Here is a 16,282-nt window from a genome sequence, read left to right on the forward strand (position 1 = left end):
CAAGACACTAAATAATGAAGATTGGCAGGTCAAAATTTACAGAAGGTCTTTGGAACTCAAAGAAATGTATGTGTATTATGTTGAAATTTCAATGAATCGACAGAATGACGCCCCAGGTCTTTTTAACTTTCTTCATACTTCATAGAAAAATAATTGTACATATACTGCGATTTATTTCGAATTTTTACATACCAACTTTCATTTTCCAATAAAATGAAATAGTTTCTGTGCTTTTTAAAAGAAATTAAAATGTTCACTTTCCTTAGTATTGGACCTTTAACTGATAAATTCTTCTTTTGCTTTCTAGCCAAAGTCTTTTCTTACATCTATGTACAAATAGATATTTTCTGTGGAAAATATTTGTATCTCAGATCCAATACTATATTTTTGTATATGTCTGTTTTGGCATTTTTAGGCTGTATTTATCACATGAATCTGCCATTCAACATTAATATTGTCTTGATGTTATGTAACTTCTGTTTTATTTGAATGTTTATATATATATTAAGCACTGAAACATCGTTACTGAAAAATTATTGTAAACATTTTACCAGTCTTACAAAATAAATTGCAGTATCTTATAATAGACTAGTAACTGCTAAAGAAAATTTCCACATCTTTTTCTTTAATGTTTTAAAGGCCACTAACTAGTTAAACCTTTCTTTCATTTTCAAGACATGTCTTTTTCTTATATGCATATTTTACTAACTGGCAATTTAAAGATGTTTTTGATTGTCAAGATAATGCCTTTTTCCTTTCAATGGACTGATAACAAACTGGTTCGTTAGTTAGAGAACTCACCTCGACAAGTGGATATGCTATCTCATTGTAGATATTTTCTGTCGTTGAATCAACAAAATACGATCCATCAAATGTAAAACTTTTTGGTGGTGCCTTAGCATCATGTGGGTTTGTTATGGCGCACTGGGCCCTGTTACCATCCATCTGTAGTACACATTTACATTTCAGGTCATTTTCCCTTGCATTCATTGGCCGACATCTTACGATGACCTTTACACACTCCCCTGTTGCCATGTTTTATACTTCTTGTTACGATGACCAATGCTGAAAGTAAAATGAAAGATGTACATATCAACTTTTGAACCATTAGGTAAGAAACAGTCCTGAACAAATCACAGAATAAAAACAAATTCTTCAAACATTCAAATGTAAACTCAAAAATGCTTCAATAACTAATCAAACTATATCCAAATTTAAAAATTTGGTAAAATCAATGTATTAACAGAAATTCAGAATACAATAAACTAAACTGATTGTGTATTCTTTAAATGCTGCTGTTGTTTATTTTTGTTGGTTTTAATGTCACATCAACACAATTATTGGTCACATGGTGACTTTCCAGCTTTTGAAACTGGAGGGAGACCCCAGGTGCCCCTCTGGGTATTATCTCAGGCATGAACAGGCACCTGGGTAGAACCACCTACCTTCAGTAAGCTAGCTGGCTCCCTCAAATGGAAGAATTCAACACCCCACGGGAGATTTCCAACCCACAGCAATGAGGGGTAAATGATTCAAAGTCAGTGACTTTAACCACTCAGTCAATGGGGCCCCTCTTCAAATGTTAAAAAAATTGTTACTCAGTCTTTAGGTTCACTTGTTTATTTCTCAATTTATACTTAACATGTATATCACAGTTGCATCAAAAATTGATATCGCTGCACTTTTATACGACAAGCAACAAAATATCACACATTGTATATTAATATGTTTAATATATTAACATTATTCAGATACAATACCAAAGTTTTCCATTGTAATACATAAACTACCTTTGAGACATAACCTTTCATCAAAAGAATCAATATTATGTCAATAGAGAGAGAATTTGCTTTATGATTACCAGCCTACATTTTGTATCATGGACCACAACACTTGAAAATTAAAAAATCATCAGACATAAAGTGAAATTGTGTCTGTCTGATGAAAAAAATCTTTAAATGTTCATTATCAATTAATCATGAATGTCTTTATTATTAATGATAGAGCAGTATTTATTTAATATTCTGTTTATATCACATGTAGCTTGTTTTGAATTAACATGTTATTCTTAATTTTTAAAGATTTCATGCTGGTATTTTTCAATGCTGGATAGTGCAATAGGGCACATCTGCAGAAACTGGAGCTATCACTGGACTGATTAATGATTCCAGAAAAAAGGGACATAATTCAAGTAAAAAATAAAGCACCATGATTGTGTCATATCATGCAGCTAATATTGTGGAATAACTATTTTAAATTTGAATCAATCAAGTAATAACTGAGGTAGAGAAAAAGTGCATCACAACCTTATCCTGAAATTCTAACTAAAAAGGGGGCATAAATGCCATAATTCATAAAATACTGTTGCTACAGTTATGGACCTTGTGTCATTTGATGATGATGATATGGAATGTTCAACCTTTTTAAGTTTTAATCAAATCCATTAAGTAACAACAGAGATATGGTGTAAATTAAAGCATCAAAATCAAATTGAAATGAATGACAATTCATGAAATATAAGAGAAAGAGCTATGGCCCTTGTATCATATGAATTGGTTGACGAGATAACTAAATTGAAGTTTTTTCGCAATGCTCATTTACTTTTCTGTGAAAATATTTCACAGTTCTGCACATTGAAACTCACTTCACCTGTTGCTTTTTTGGTGAAAAGACTACAGTTATATTTAGAAAAAGGATAAAATGAATTATCAAAAGGCCCAGAAAAGGGTACATGTACCTATAAGTGGTCTAGCTTCTTGAATCACTGTATGTGGATAACTTTGCCACCTAATATTTTTTTTACATTAAAGGTTAAGTACTGTTAATATTTTGCAACTTCTTGACAAGTCAAGTCAAGTCAACAATGACAATTGTTTTGTATATATTTGAACCCAGTATGAGAGCCAATGTATTTACTTGTAATGTCAGTGTATCTATTGACATACTAACACTCGGACACCAGGTAACTGTGTCAGATGGGAAAACAACAGACTGAAAAATGCTATTTAAATTTCATAGGTATCACTTAAAGCATGGCTATGTTTGTTTCTTACCACTCTATGCTGAGTTTGAAACACATGTATTTTAGAAACCCGTGGGTGCCCTCACAAGACAGTCTTAAATTTTGCACACCCCCGTCCCTAGATTTGCCACCTAATGCCACTCTTTGTCACTTATTTCCATGAAAAAAGGGTGGCAATTGGTGGAAATAGGTGGCATTAGCTGGCGTTTGGTGTAATTCAACTCTTTTTCCACATAAGTGGTAAATTTGTCACCAAAAGCCACTTTATTTTGGTGGCATTTAGGTGGCATTAGGTGTAAATTTGAACACAGTTTTTCTTTTTGGTGGCAAAAAAGGTGGAAATTGGTGGAAAGTAGAACATAGTTTTTTTTCATGGTGGAAAATGAGTGGCGTTTAGTGGAAAATAGGGACTTAGAAAATTTTCTTGGTGGCGAATGGGTGGAAAATAAAACTTAGAATTTTTTGCGATGTTTGATTTAAAAGCAAACTGTAAGACATTGGATTACCCTGTACAAAAATCTTCACATGGACTCAGGTTGGAATCAAGGTGTAATGGACACCAAACTTCAGGCCTAACTGACACCGAACCTGACTTTGCTAAAACTCCACATTGACAACAGCTCACAGAACATAAAATGCACCTTCCCCCCCCCCCCCCCCCCACAAGCCCCCCACCCTTGATGCATTCAGTAACTGTACAAGAAACAGAAATCATTTGGTCACTGTGCACTGGACGTTTGATGTACTGCCCTCAAATCAATAACTATGGGTCATTTGTGACTTCTGTATCAAATGTGATCTTAGACCAAAACATTCTCTAGTATTTAGGCAAAAAAAGTTCTAGTGTTCTGGGTCAATGTGACCTTGACCTTTGACCAACTGACCTCAAAATCAATAGGGGTCGTCTGCCGGTCATGATCAACCTCCCTATTTAGTTTCATGATCCTAGGTCAAAGAGTTCTCAAATCAACATCTGGAAACAGCTTAACTGTCATCCGGAAACCGATTTGTCTACATACCGAACAACCTAGAGACTGACCGACATCTGCAAAACAGTATACCCAGGCTCCTTCTTCAAAGGGTTTCATTAAAATGAGAATAAGTCTATGTTGACTCTAGCTGGACAAAAATAATATTCAGAGTGGTATACAGAAAATTTGAAATTTGGTTATTTTGTGAGACAGAATATTTATAATTTATTATATCTTTGTATTATATTCAACGTAAATATAAATGAGTCACTTTTTCAATCAACAATTCTGAAAGACAGAAAAAGGTGGTAAATAGGTGGCAACTAGTGGAAATTGGCTGTACAAGCTGAATCTGAAAAGATCATCTTTGAATGTGTCTACAGTGTATTATTTCTGCATGAGTGAAAGTTGGTTAAAGATAAGATTAATGAATGATCAAGTTACAAGCTCCCACACTAATGTATAGAAACAACCCCAGGTGGAATTTGGGTCAGTTAAGATTTTTATATGCAGGCAAACATGAGGTCAGAAGCAAAGAAATAGTTCTTGTCTTTTCTGTTCATTAATTGAAAAAAAGAAGTGTATATAAAAAGGATGTTTTTACATAGCTTTTCAACTTAGTATTTGACACCTTCTTTAGCTGACCAAAAAAGTGCATGTGTGGAATCAATTTATCTGTGTAGTAATACCAAAATTTGAAATCTGGCATTTGATGAGTCAGTCAAGGAGAAAATGGAAATACATTGTGAGAGGTAACAATATTATACTGTTTATTTATTTTTTTTAATTATTACTGTCTTTAACATTGTCTTAGTTACTTACTCTTAACAAATACTTGAATTTGAAACAACATTTACAAAACTGCTTTAAATTAAAATCAACAAATCTCCTTTTATGTCTTAGGAAGTTTGGCAGATGGATAAATCCCAGATATATTTTCTGAAATATAGCTCAATCATGTTTATAATACTGCTTGTAAAATTGTATCATTTTGTAATTATTTTGTAATTATTTACATTATTTTAGCACTAAGGATACAATATGTACTTTAAACTGTTCATACCAGGAACCTTCTGTGAAAAAAAGTGCAACTTTGTGACATGATCTGCCTGACTGTATATACCTGAGCAGCATACAGCTTATTACTGCATAAAAGAAACATATCAAGATGATTCTGAACCAGGTAAATATTATATGTTTTTATAAAAGCTAATGTTTAATAACCCTTAATTTTTTAAAGAAATACACCGATTAATAGAATTTCCTGGCATATTATGATGAAATATTTTGGTGAAATTTTGTCCACTTACTGCCACCTGTTAGGTGGCGATTGGTGGAAACAAGTGGCGTTTAGTGGAAAATAGATTTTACACCATAATGGTGGCATTTTAGTGGTAATTTGTCTAAATACTCCACTTACTGCCACCATGAAGGTGGCTTTTGGTGGAATTAAGTGGCAAACAAATTTTCCACCATAATGGTGGCATAATGGTGTAAAACTGTCTAAATACTCCACTTATTGCCACCTAAAGGTGTACACAAGTGGAAAAAGGTGGAATTTAGTGGAAAACAGGTTTGCCACTGTCCTGTTCATTTTTTCACCATTTTGGTGGCAATTTTAGGTGGCATTTTGGTGGAAAATTGTCTAAATACTCCACCATTGGAAAGGGTGGCATTATAGTGGCAAATCTAGGGACGGGCGGCCCGGGCGGGGCGGAAGCAGAATCCCATCAGTTATTTTGATCGTGATTTCCAAGTCCTTGTAAATACATTAGGCCAAAATTAAAATATGTTTGTTTGCAGTCTCCCTACCTACCTGCTTAAAATGCTGCGCCCCAAAAGTTTTTACTGGACAATACTGGTCAATTTTTTTTCTAAGTTGCGATATGACAAGTGCCGCATATTTCAAGTACAGTTAAGCAAAATATTAAATAAATACAGAGAAAGTTTAAATTGCATTATTTAATTTCATCATTTTATACAACATATGCAGAAGAAATATTCTGTATTAAAGAAACAATCATGTATCTACTGGTAAAAGTATAATACCCCCACCAAAAACAAAAAAAAATGGCCTACCTACCTACCCAACTTTAAAAATTTAGTAGGGTTGGGAGACAGCAAACAAATACTTTTTTAAATGTAGCCTTACATACTTACCAAGTTTGACAAAATTTTCAGTTGTAATGGAGTTTGAATGGTTTTGCCCAATGGCTAACTTGATTTTAAGCAAAAAATTTTTAATCTATTTTATAATAATTACAAATTTATGTCATTTTATCTAAGCAGCAATCTCCTGCAACTAGTATGCTTAGATATTTCTCTTTTTTTTTATAAAGTCATTGAAAAATTATATTGAACATAATATCAACAAATGTTTTGATATTTCATTCGATTTCATTTTTAGTGGGATTTAAATCATGATGCTTTTAGAAAACGTCCATATGATAAATTAACAAATACATCACTTAACAATTAAACTATGCATAATACTCATTACTAATTGACTACTGGATGCATATAAAAACCTCAGCAAGCTGGTGTGGTATCTGGAAGAGGGGCTAATCTACTGGTTAAACCAATTCCTAGTGGGCAAACACCTTTAAGTAAAAATGGAAGTGGCTAAGCGGTCCGGTAACTGGAATATTAGATATCATTGTGTTTTAATGTTAATGGTGTCAGTACGTGATATCAACATGTCACAGATTTTCATTAATGGCTGTTCTAATATTGATGAAGGGTTAAAAAAATAGTTTTTAGGCGCTCTGTATATGTCAGTAAATGCCACTGACATGTCAAATACTCTTAAATGCCTGCATTTTGCCAACCCTGAATGAGGTCGAAATTTAACGGTGTAAGCGGAAAACACACTGACATACAGAGATGTTTGCCTACAAAATGGAGGGTTTCTCATTAGTTAGGACATATAATGATTGTATTTGGAATGAGCTTTCCAGACATGTAATTTTTAGTGTGAAAAACTGTGTTGAAATATGAAGCCTACACATAGAAGGAAAACTTTCCACATCGTTTCGAATGGTAAGAGGGGTGTACATGGAGAGCAGGGCTTCGGAAATTTGCCGGTTTTTCGGTTTTGGACCGATTTTTGACTTTTCAGACCGATTCGTGAAGTGAAAAAACGAAAAATATCGGTCCCGTAAAAATGGAGAAAAGTATAAATTTCGGTCTGATATCTCAATACACGATCACCTGCCAAGTAGGAAATTGTTGGTCGCACCTTCAGATAATCAATAAACGTGTCAATTGGTCTGATTGTCACTTTGATAATTGGTCCGTAATTAGCGCGTGACGCAATCAGTGCTCGCGCGGCACATCCTTTAATGTTTGCAGACAGCCGACTGCGGTGTATTAAACATTTTTGACTGGTTTCCTAACGTTTCTGACTGGATCCAAATCATTTCGACGGGGATCCACTTCTTTTATTTAGAATCCGACGGATGGTTTATTTTAAAAGGCTATGTTTGATCACGGTAACAAACAAATGGTCGCTGCATTTAATCAAAAAACTATATTATAGGTCTTTGATTTAATGAGACATCACACGGAAAACCGATAAAAATAATTTTTATAATTACTTGATTTGAAAAAATTACATGATTCATTTGTTGGGGCTCCAGTTGAAACCAGACTGTAAAAAAAAGAAAAAAATGGACGGGCAACCACGAATGATAAAGAAAACCGGAGTGGCACTGTTTATCAAATCGGTCTTTTAAAAAACGTTTCAAAATGAAATTTTTGTTTACATCAGAAGAGAACATATAACTTTATAAAATGTAGTTGCTTATTGAAGTACAACGTAAGTGAAATGAAATATCCGTGGCCAACCCGCGTGACGTTTTGGTACTATACATGCGGGAAATTCGATCTCAGCGTTCAAATAACGTACACATTCGGTCCGCGGCAGGGTATTCCTTAAATACTGAGGCTGTTTAGCAGAGAATATGTGTCGTGTAACTCACTTTGACGCATTGTATTTTATAGAATTCCGTCAAAGAATGAGGAAACATTACAAAGTATCTGCCGTGTATACGGTATCGAAGTCACGTGCGTTGGCTTTTAGACTAGTTACGCACACGGTGTCAATGCCTCGTATTATGGTTAAAGGTCAGTAATTCAAATCCTTCTTTGTTTCATATAAAAAACGACAACTTCAGATCGTCTTTACGTATCTTTAGAGGACATCACTTTTTCCTACACCTATTTTTCATGAAAGTTCTATCACAAATTAACGAAAAAATGAAAAGAAAATAGGGGGTTTTGTAGTTCCTAGTGAAATGCCAGTCAGTTGTGGTCTGCTACCCTAAAAATGGCGCATATTTGCTCTCGTCCGCGCAATAAACACCTACTTCCGGTTTCAATCTGCAAAACTTGCCATGTGGGATGTATGAACATGAAAACCGTCTCATTTCATGCAGAATGTATTCTAGTAGTGAAAAATGGTGATTAAAGCACTCTTTCTACACGAATTTGCGCAAAAAATGGAAAAACTAGGATCTATTTATTATGGACTTCTTTCGACTACACCACGGAAGCACATTTTTCGACCGAAAGCACATTTTTCGACCGAATTACTGACCTTATCCCTATAAGAAATGTTTCTTATCAAATTTCACACAATCTTCATCTCTATTTTCAAGAAAGATGTAATACCAAACATATTGCCAAGTTTCATTGTGAAATTTCGAGATTTTGTAGAAATACAGACATTTAATAGAAGCCACCCCCTACCAATTTACTGGGCTAAATTTTGGCCCTATGGTCCTTTTATTGTATATTTTGGTAAAAGTTTCATTCGTTTGCATTATTTTTCACTTGGATTCTGAAATATCATTCATTCCGTCATGAATACGACCAAGAAGGATGCATTTTGTGCAATTTCTGACATTCTGCAGACAAAATATTGGCTTTTTAATCCCAAAAATTGCTGCTGAATAGGCACATTTACTCAAAATATGGACAAAATTCAAACTTTTTCAAATTTCACTATTATTTTGCATTGGAAACACACTTTTATATCATATACAACCGATCTATGACTATTAAGACTAATTGCGATGTGTTTCGAAAAAGTCTTATTTCAGCTCTTATAGGTTAAAGGTCAGTAATTCAAATCCTTCTTTGTTTCATATAAAAAACGACAACTTCAGATCGTCTTTACGTATCTTTAGAGAACATCACTTTTTCCTACACCTATTTTTCATGAAAGTTCTATCACAAATTAACGAAAAAATGAAAAGAAAATAGGGGGTTATGTAGTTCCTAGTGAAATGCCAGTCAGTTGTGGTCTGCTACCCTAAAAATGGCGCATATTTGCTCTCGTCCGCGCAATAAACACCTACTTCTGGTTTCGATCTGCAAAACTTGCCATGTGGGATGTATGAACATGAAAACCGTCTCATTTCATGCAGAATGTATTCTATTAGTGAAAAATGGTGATTAAAGCACTCGTTCTACACGAATTTGCGCAAAAAATGGAAAAATTAGGATCTATTTATTATGGACTTCTTTCGACTACACCACAGAAGCACATTTTTCGACCGAATAACTGACCATATCCCTTATCTCGGAAAAACATCGAAATTTAAACAAAGTAACGATCACACATGACACTGAATAACTGTCTTCATTGTATGGTAACGCGCGGTGACTGGTAACTCTTTACCCTATCACATTTTACAAAATATGTAATATTGGGAATGCGGTGGGTGGGGTAGCGCTGATGTCAGGATTTTCGTTTCGGACCGATTGAGTTATCAAAATTTCCGGAGCCCTGATGGAGAGATACTGACCTGTGCAAAAATTATTACTATATATCGCAACTTACAAACAATTAGTTGGACTATATAAATACCAGGGTTCTAGTCAGGATTTTCTGATGTATTACTACAACTCATTTTGGTGCATTCTGGTGCATTTCAGAGTGAAAAACACAGTGTTACTTTCAATGTTTAATAAGCATCATTTACATGCTCAACAAGAACAAATAGAGATAATGTGTCATAAAAAATTCCTCTAGAGTTTATGTGCTGAATGACAATGTAAACTTATCCAGTTAATATATAAGTTTCTGAAAATGTTCACTATTTATTTTACGTAAAACAACACAATTTTAGCACTGCACATTAAAGTTTCAGTCTTCTATTCCTGTGGAATTTATTTGCTGAATGACAACGTAAACTTATCAATTTTGTGTACTTGGTGTTATCCCCCTTCTCCAAACTATTTAGAACATCCACTCCTAATGTCTTAGCTACATCAACTAAAGGTTTGTGTTTGGTAGTGTGGGGAATTTCCTCCTTACACGGAAAGTAAAGAAGTGTCATAGATGCTGTCATTGCCTCACGGTTCACATGTTCTTCCCTCAGAAAACAAGCCTCGATCCCACCACCTGTTTTTGCTTCCGCAACGTCAAATAACAATGCTTTCTTGTGTGAGTCTCAGTCCTTATGAAATACTAAAGATGATCGCCTTATTGAGGTACATGGAATGTCAACCCACACAAATCTACCAGGAACACACTTCTTTGGCCTTCTCTGGTGCTTTACACATACTGAACACAACATACCTTGGCCTGAAGTAAAGAATTTAAAACAATTTTGTTATTTACGTAGCCAAAGGGATCCGTCACTGCTATGATAAGAGATCTAAATGTTTTTAATGAATTTCAAGAACTTATATATATGTAAAAAAAAAAGACACAAACACATAAAACGTACTGTACTGTAGTCATCAACTCTTCCTCCCTATTTTCTAAGTATGCATGTCCAATATTTTTTCCCCAAAGGAATCAGATTTGAAATATAAAATGTGGTCTTCTTATAATTTGTTTAACAACTGATAGTTTGCACTTTTTAGCTCATCTGATTTTTTGAAAAAAAATGATGAGTTATTGTCATCACTTGAGCGGTTGTCGGCGTCGGCGTCGGTGTCGGCGTCTGCGTCGGCGTTGCCTGGTTAAGTTTTATGTTTAGGTCAGCTTTTCTCCTAAACTATCAAAGCTATTGCTTTGAAACTTGGAAGACTTGTTCACCATCATAAGCTGACCCTGTATAGCAAGAAACATAACTCCATCTTGCTTTTTGCAAGATTTATGGCCCCTTTTGTACTTAGAAAATATCAGATTTCTTGGTTAAGTTTTATGTTTAGGTCAACTTTTCTCCTAAACTATCAAAGCTATTGCTTTGAAACTTGGAATACTTGTTCACCATCATAAGCAGACCCTGTACATCAAGCAACGTAACTCCATCTTGCTTTTTGCAAGAATTATTGCCCCTTTTGGACTTAGAAAATCAGTTTTCTTGGTTAAGTTTTATGTTTAGGTCAGCTTTTATCCTAAACTATCAAAGCTATTGCTTTAAAACTTGCAACACTTGTTCACCATCATAAGCTGACCCTGTACAGCAAGAAACATAACTCCATCCTGCTTTTTGCAAGATTTATGGCCCCTTTTGGACTTAGAAAATATCAGATTTCTTGGTTAAGTTTTATGTTCAGGTCAACTTTTTCTCTTAAACTATCAAAGCTATTGCTTTGAAACTTGCAACACTTGTTCACCATCATAAGCTGACCCTGTACAGCAAGCAACGTAACTCCATCCTGCTTTTTGCAATAATTATTGCCCCTTTTGGACTTAGAAAATCATTTTCTTGGTTGAGTATTATGTTTAAGGCAACTTTTCTCATAAACTATCAAAGCTATTGCAACTTAAAACTTGCAACAGTTTTTCACAATCATAAGTGGACACTGTACATCAAGAAACATAACTCTATCCTGCTTTTTGCAAGAATGATGGCCCTTTTTAGACTTAGAAAATCATGGGTAGGACAATATTTCTTTTATACAAAAAAAATCAGATGAGCGTCAGCACCCGCAAGGCGGTGCTCTTGTTTTTTAAAATACGTTAACTGATCGCTTGATACATATGATATGATACATTCAATAGACCGTTCAGTAGTTTTGGGATTACTTAAAAATGATTTAAATTACCATTCTCTGAGACTGTCATCCAGGGAAACGCTTGTTTCTATTTTGGATCAATGCTTGATTTCCGTTGGCCATCTGGCGTGACTGGGTTGGATTCTGAATTTGTGACCGTTTTCCCAGGTGTACCTGGTTCAGGAAGACTGTCATTCACAGATTGTCTCACTTTTTACATCGCACTGTCTCCTCTATTACTGAGTCACTAACATTGTTCTCCTTCCGGAGCTTCTTGAAATAGTTCATATTTAACAATGTCCCACTCTCTGATTTACGTTTATTTCCAGGCATCATCAATAATTAAGTAATAGATCAACAATATTTCAAACTTTTCTCTATAACTTGTAGACTGTCAAGTTCTATTTTGAAAGTGACGACAGAAACATTAATTCTGGCATTGTCTTTTCGATATTCCACCCGAGAAAACACAATTTTTACATGTCAAAAAACATTAATATTACGCCGAGAATTGTTCAAAATCATTTTAACGTGTTGCACAATTTTTGACTTAGTACCTTCCATTGTCTTTCCTTGATTGCGAAAAACATTCGGACAATTATTGTTGAAAGTCATCTGTCATTATTTCTGATTACATAAAAAATCTTAAAACACTTTCATGTACACATCACAAGATACCGTCTGTCAAAGGATTTAAAGGCGGAGCTACGATGAAATTTACCTCACACGTTTCTACATAGGAAGCTGTCATTGGTTTATCGTATATCTTAACTGACATCGCTTTACCTGACAGGGCTTTTTTCCCCTATAAATCTACCTCCGATAAAAGGAAGTAATCCCAATGCAAAAAAGTATATTTTTTCCCCAAAGTTGAATTCAAAATTCCCAAATGATTATACCTTTTAGGGTTTTTGCTGTTTTAAGATAGTTTTGCTAATTTGTATGTATATTTAGGTAAATTATAATACTGTTGAACAATTACTGAAATGCAATTCATTAATTTTTCACACAAAAACATATTTATGTAGATTTTGGTAATTTGCAAATTGTCCCAATTAAGACAATTTCCGAGAACATTTTCCCAATTCCACCGGTGCCGGTGGCATTCCCAAATTGATGAAAAAAAGGCCTGCCTGAACTATCGGGTGAGCACGTGGTAAACTTTGGAATACACTATCGGATTAATCGAGGTGTTTATTGGAATGCATGTAAGACATGTCGCTTTGGCCATTAAGGGATGACGGGGGAAATAAGGGATGTCGAATATACAACTCAAAGCCTGAAGGCATGTCGCACGCGACAGGCGATAATAGCCTGGCTAGAACCCTGAATACTTATAAATGGCTATGCTTGTAGATTTACCAATATGATTTTACAGGTCTGCTGGAATAAATCCTGCCTTTAAAGAATCTCTGTTCAAGAAATTTCATAATCACATGTTTATAAAATCATTTGTTAGAAATGTAGCATGCTATGCCTATGGTACGGGTACGAATTTATTTAGGTACGAACATTGAAAACATTCACACCTATCTCGCCTACTGGAGTAAACACAGAGCCATCTAACATACTGATCATTTCTTACCTTATTTAAATTGAAACCTAATAATACAATATTATGATTTACTCCGTAAACTCTAAGTTATCAATGGAAAAATTAGCATTCCCAGAGTTGACGTTTACTTGTGGAAAAAAATTTCGCAAAGCATTATGGGTTATTTATATTGACAACACCAATCGGAAACAGTCGACAATGTTCGTGTGTTTCCGCTTATGTAAGGTCTGAAACTACAATTAACTTAGGCTGAAGACCACTAAGAGATACAATTCAAGATACAAGGTTAAAGGTCAGTAATTCAAATCCTTCTTTGTTTCATATAAAAAACGACAACTTCAGGTAGTCTTTACGTATCTTTAGAGAACATCACTTTTTCCTACACCTATCTTTCATGAAAGTTCTATCACAAATTAACGAAAAAATGAAAAGAAAATAGGGGGTTATGTAGTTCCTAGTGAAATGCCAGTCAGTTGTGGTCTGCTACCCTAAAAATGGCGCATATTTGCTCTCGTCCGCGCAATAAACACCTACTTCCGGTTTCGATTTGCAAAACTTGCCATGTGGGGTGTATGAACATGAAAACCATCTCATTTCATGCAGAATGTCTTCTAGTAGTGAAAAATGGTGATTAAAGCACTCGTTCTACACGAATTTGCGCAAAAAATGGGAAAATTAGGATCTATTTATTATGGACTTCTTTCGACTACACCACGGAAGCACATTTTCGACCGAATTACTGACCTTATTCCTATAAGAAATGTTTCTTTTCATATATCACACAATTTTCATTTCTATTTTCAAGAAAGATGTAATACCAAACATATTGCCAAGTTTCATTGTGAAATACACCACGGAAGCACATTTTCGACCGAATACTGACCTTATTCCTATAAGAAAAAATATTTAATCAAACAGCTATAAAAACAAATTTTATACTTCTTTGATTTAATGTATCCGATTCACGAATAAGCAAGTTCTATATAACAGTGTTATAAAAATATCAAATATTCTAATATGCTTGTCTCTTAACGTCGGATAAGTACAACATATATAACATTTTCTTGCATACCAGACGGGGATTTCCGGTATTTTTACCGGTGCTGGAAAAATCCATCTTACACCCCGGGGTGTAAGATGACTCTCGTGCTTTAAATGACGTATTACGAACTACATATATGTAGAAGATTTATGTAGTTATTTATATTTTATTTCGAAAAATGGAATAAAAATCCAGTACCTTGACAGTTCCTCTTTATTCCTGATAGTATATTTCTCGATTCAAAACACGTTATTTTATCAAAAATCCATAACGTTACTCTGCATCTGATCAAACAAAACCAGAACTAAACATTGTTATTTGTCTTTGAAACGTCATCACGTCTTTCCTGTTTACGGACGTTGCTTTCCCGCGCTTTATTTAAATACGCTGCTATAAGAAATAGTTCTAAAAAGAAAGCCGTTCGACTGATTTTATTTTTATTATTATATCTTGATATCGGTATGCAAGAAAAAGATTCTGTCACTGGTTATAGGTGCAGATGGGAATATCCGGCTCTCGGGTAACTGTTTAGGCGGTAACCCAGTAAACACCTGACGTCGTACCGACGTTGGTTAGACGTTGGATTTTGGTTGCGACGTCGGCGACCTGAATCCAACGTCTAACCAACGTCATTATCACGACGTCTAATAGACGTCAGACTTAGACGTCTAGGAGACGTTGGAATTAGGTTGGTTAGAAAGTCTGTTTAAATGTTTTCATTTATGAAATCAACTGGTGTAATTTTGCTAGAATAGTTTAAAGATAGTTATGCCTGAACATGCGCTTATAAATAATAAGTCATTCGCATATCAAACATGATCATTAATTATGTTACAAAATCGCATGAGATTGTCTATTTTCGGAAACGGATTTCTTTTTTTTTACCAATTTAAAACTGTTCAGGAAAAAATTGCATTCTATACACATGTATAAATTATTCTAAATTCACCTAAGGATCTTCTTCTACACATGTTGTTTATTAGTCGTGCCTTTGCGAGATAAGCCTGCATCGGTTTACACAAGTCTTCCGGTAATTTGATATTTTGTGGGATAAGATAGAGCAAGTTAAATACTTTACACAAAGGGACCCGCAACGTGAGTAGCAGATTTTTGAAAATTGTACTTAGTTTAATAGTTATTCTTTTTAGTGTTACGTATTCTTTCAAAGATTGATGCATTGTGTTTTTTACTTAAAAAGTCAATTGCATTTAACATAAAACTTCATTACATTTTGTGAGATTATAGAGATTTCTTTTGGAGTTTAAAATAAAACATGTTTGTTTTGCACGTAGCAATTATGTTCTTTAGTAATAGCTCTAGCATACTTGTATAAGTTTTCAAATTTTATGAAATGATGAAACTGTCAAATTTTATACATTTCAGATGGGAATTTTAGCGGAGTTGAAGAATCATGCAGACATGACTAAACTTGAAAGTTTCAATTACTGGATAACCTTTTTGGAATTTATGATATTAGACTTATGTCGCTATCATGTGAAATAAAGATGATAAAATACATATGTTGATTACTTGTTTGATTGCAAATTCTGTTGAAAATTTGGTCAGATTTTGGTTGGAAAGTGGTTAGAGTTTGGTTGGAAAATGGTCGGATTGCGACGTCTAGCCAACGTCGGGATCCGACGTCTAAACGGTTTGCAAATCCAACCAAAATCCAACGTTAATCAGACGTCGGGGTCCGACGTCTATACGACGTCTAACTGACGTCAAATGCCTAC

At 34.5% G+C, this 16,282-nt stretch overlaps 1 protein-coding gene and 1 long non-coding RNA gene across 4 annotated transcripts in view; one reads left to right on the forward strand and one right to left on the reverse strand.

The window, feature by feature from the left end:
- LOC123536397 (kinesin-like protein KIF17) overlaps window positions 1-13,679 on the reverse strand; it is a 51,726-nt gene extending 38,047 nt beyond the window's left edge. For all 3 annotated transcript variants that reach the window (XM_045319561.2, XM_045319560.2, XM_045319559.2), the window contains exons 1-2: window positions 13,535-13,679; window positions 802-1,065 (exon numbers count right to left, since the gene is read on the reverse strand). In XM_045319561.2, the coding sequence (XP_045175496.1) occupies window positions 802-1,035 (234 nt within the window). In that variant the 5' untranslated portion in view covers window positions 1,036-1,065; window positions 13,535-13,679. The remainder of the gene's footprint in view (window positions 1-801; window positions 1,066-13,534) is intronic.
- A 1,436-nt stretch (window positions 13,680-15,115) lies between these two features.
- On the forward strand, window positions 15,116-16,064 carry LOC128550260 (uncharacterized). The gene is made up of 2 exons (XR_008368183.1): window positions 15,116-15,641; window positions 15,930-16,064. It is a non-coding gene; the product is annotated as an uncharacterized LOC128550260 (long non-coding RNA).
- The last annotated feature ends 218 nt before the right edge of the window (window positions 16,065-16,282 follow it).

The sequence above is a fragment of the Mercenaria mercenaria genome, chromosome 17 (genome assembly GCF_021730395.1).
Source record: "Mercenaria mercenaria strain notata chromosome 17, MADL_Memer_1, whole genome shotgun sequence".
Classification (NCBI taxonomy): Eukaryota; Metazoa; Mollusca; class Bivalvia; order Venerida; family Veneridae; genus Mercenaria; species Mercenaria mercenaria.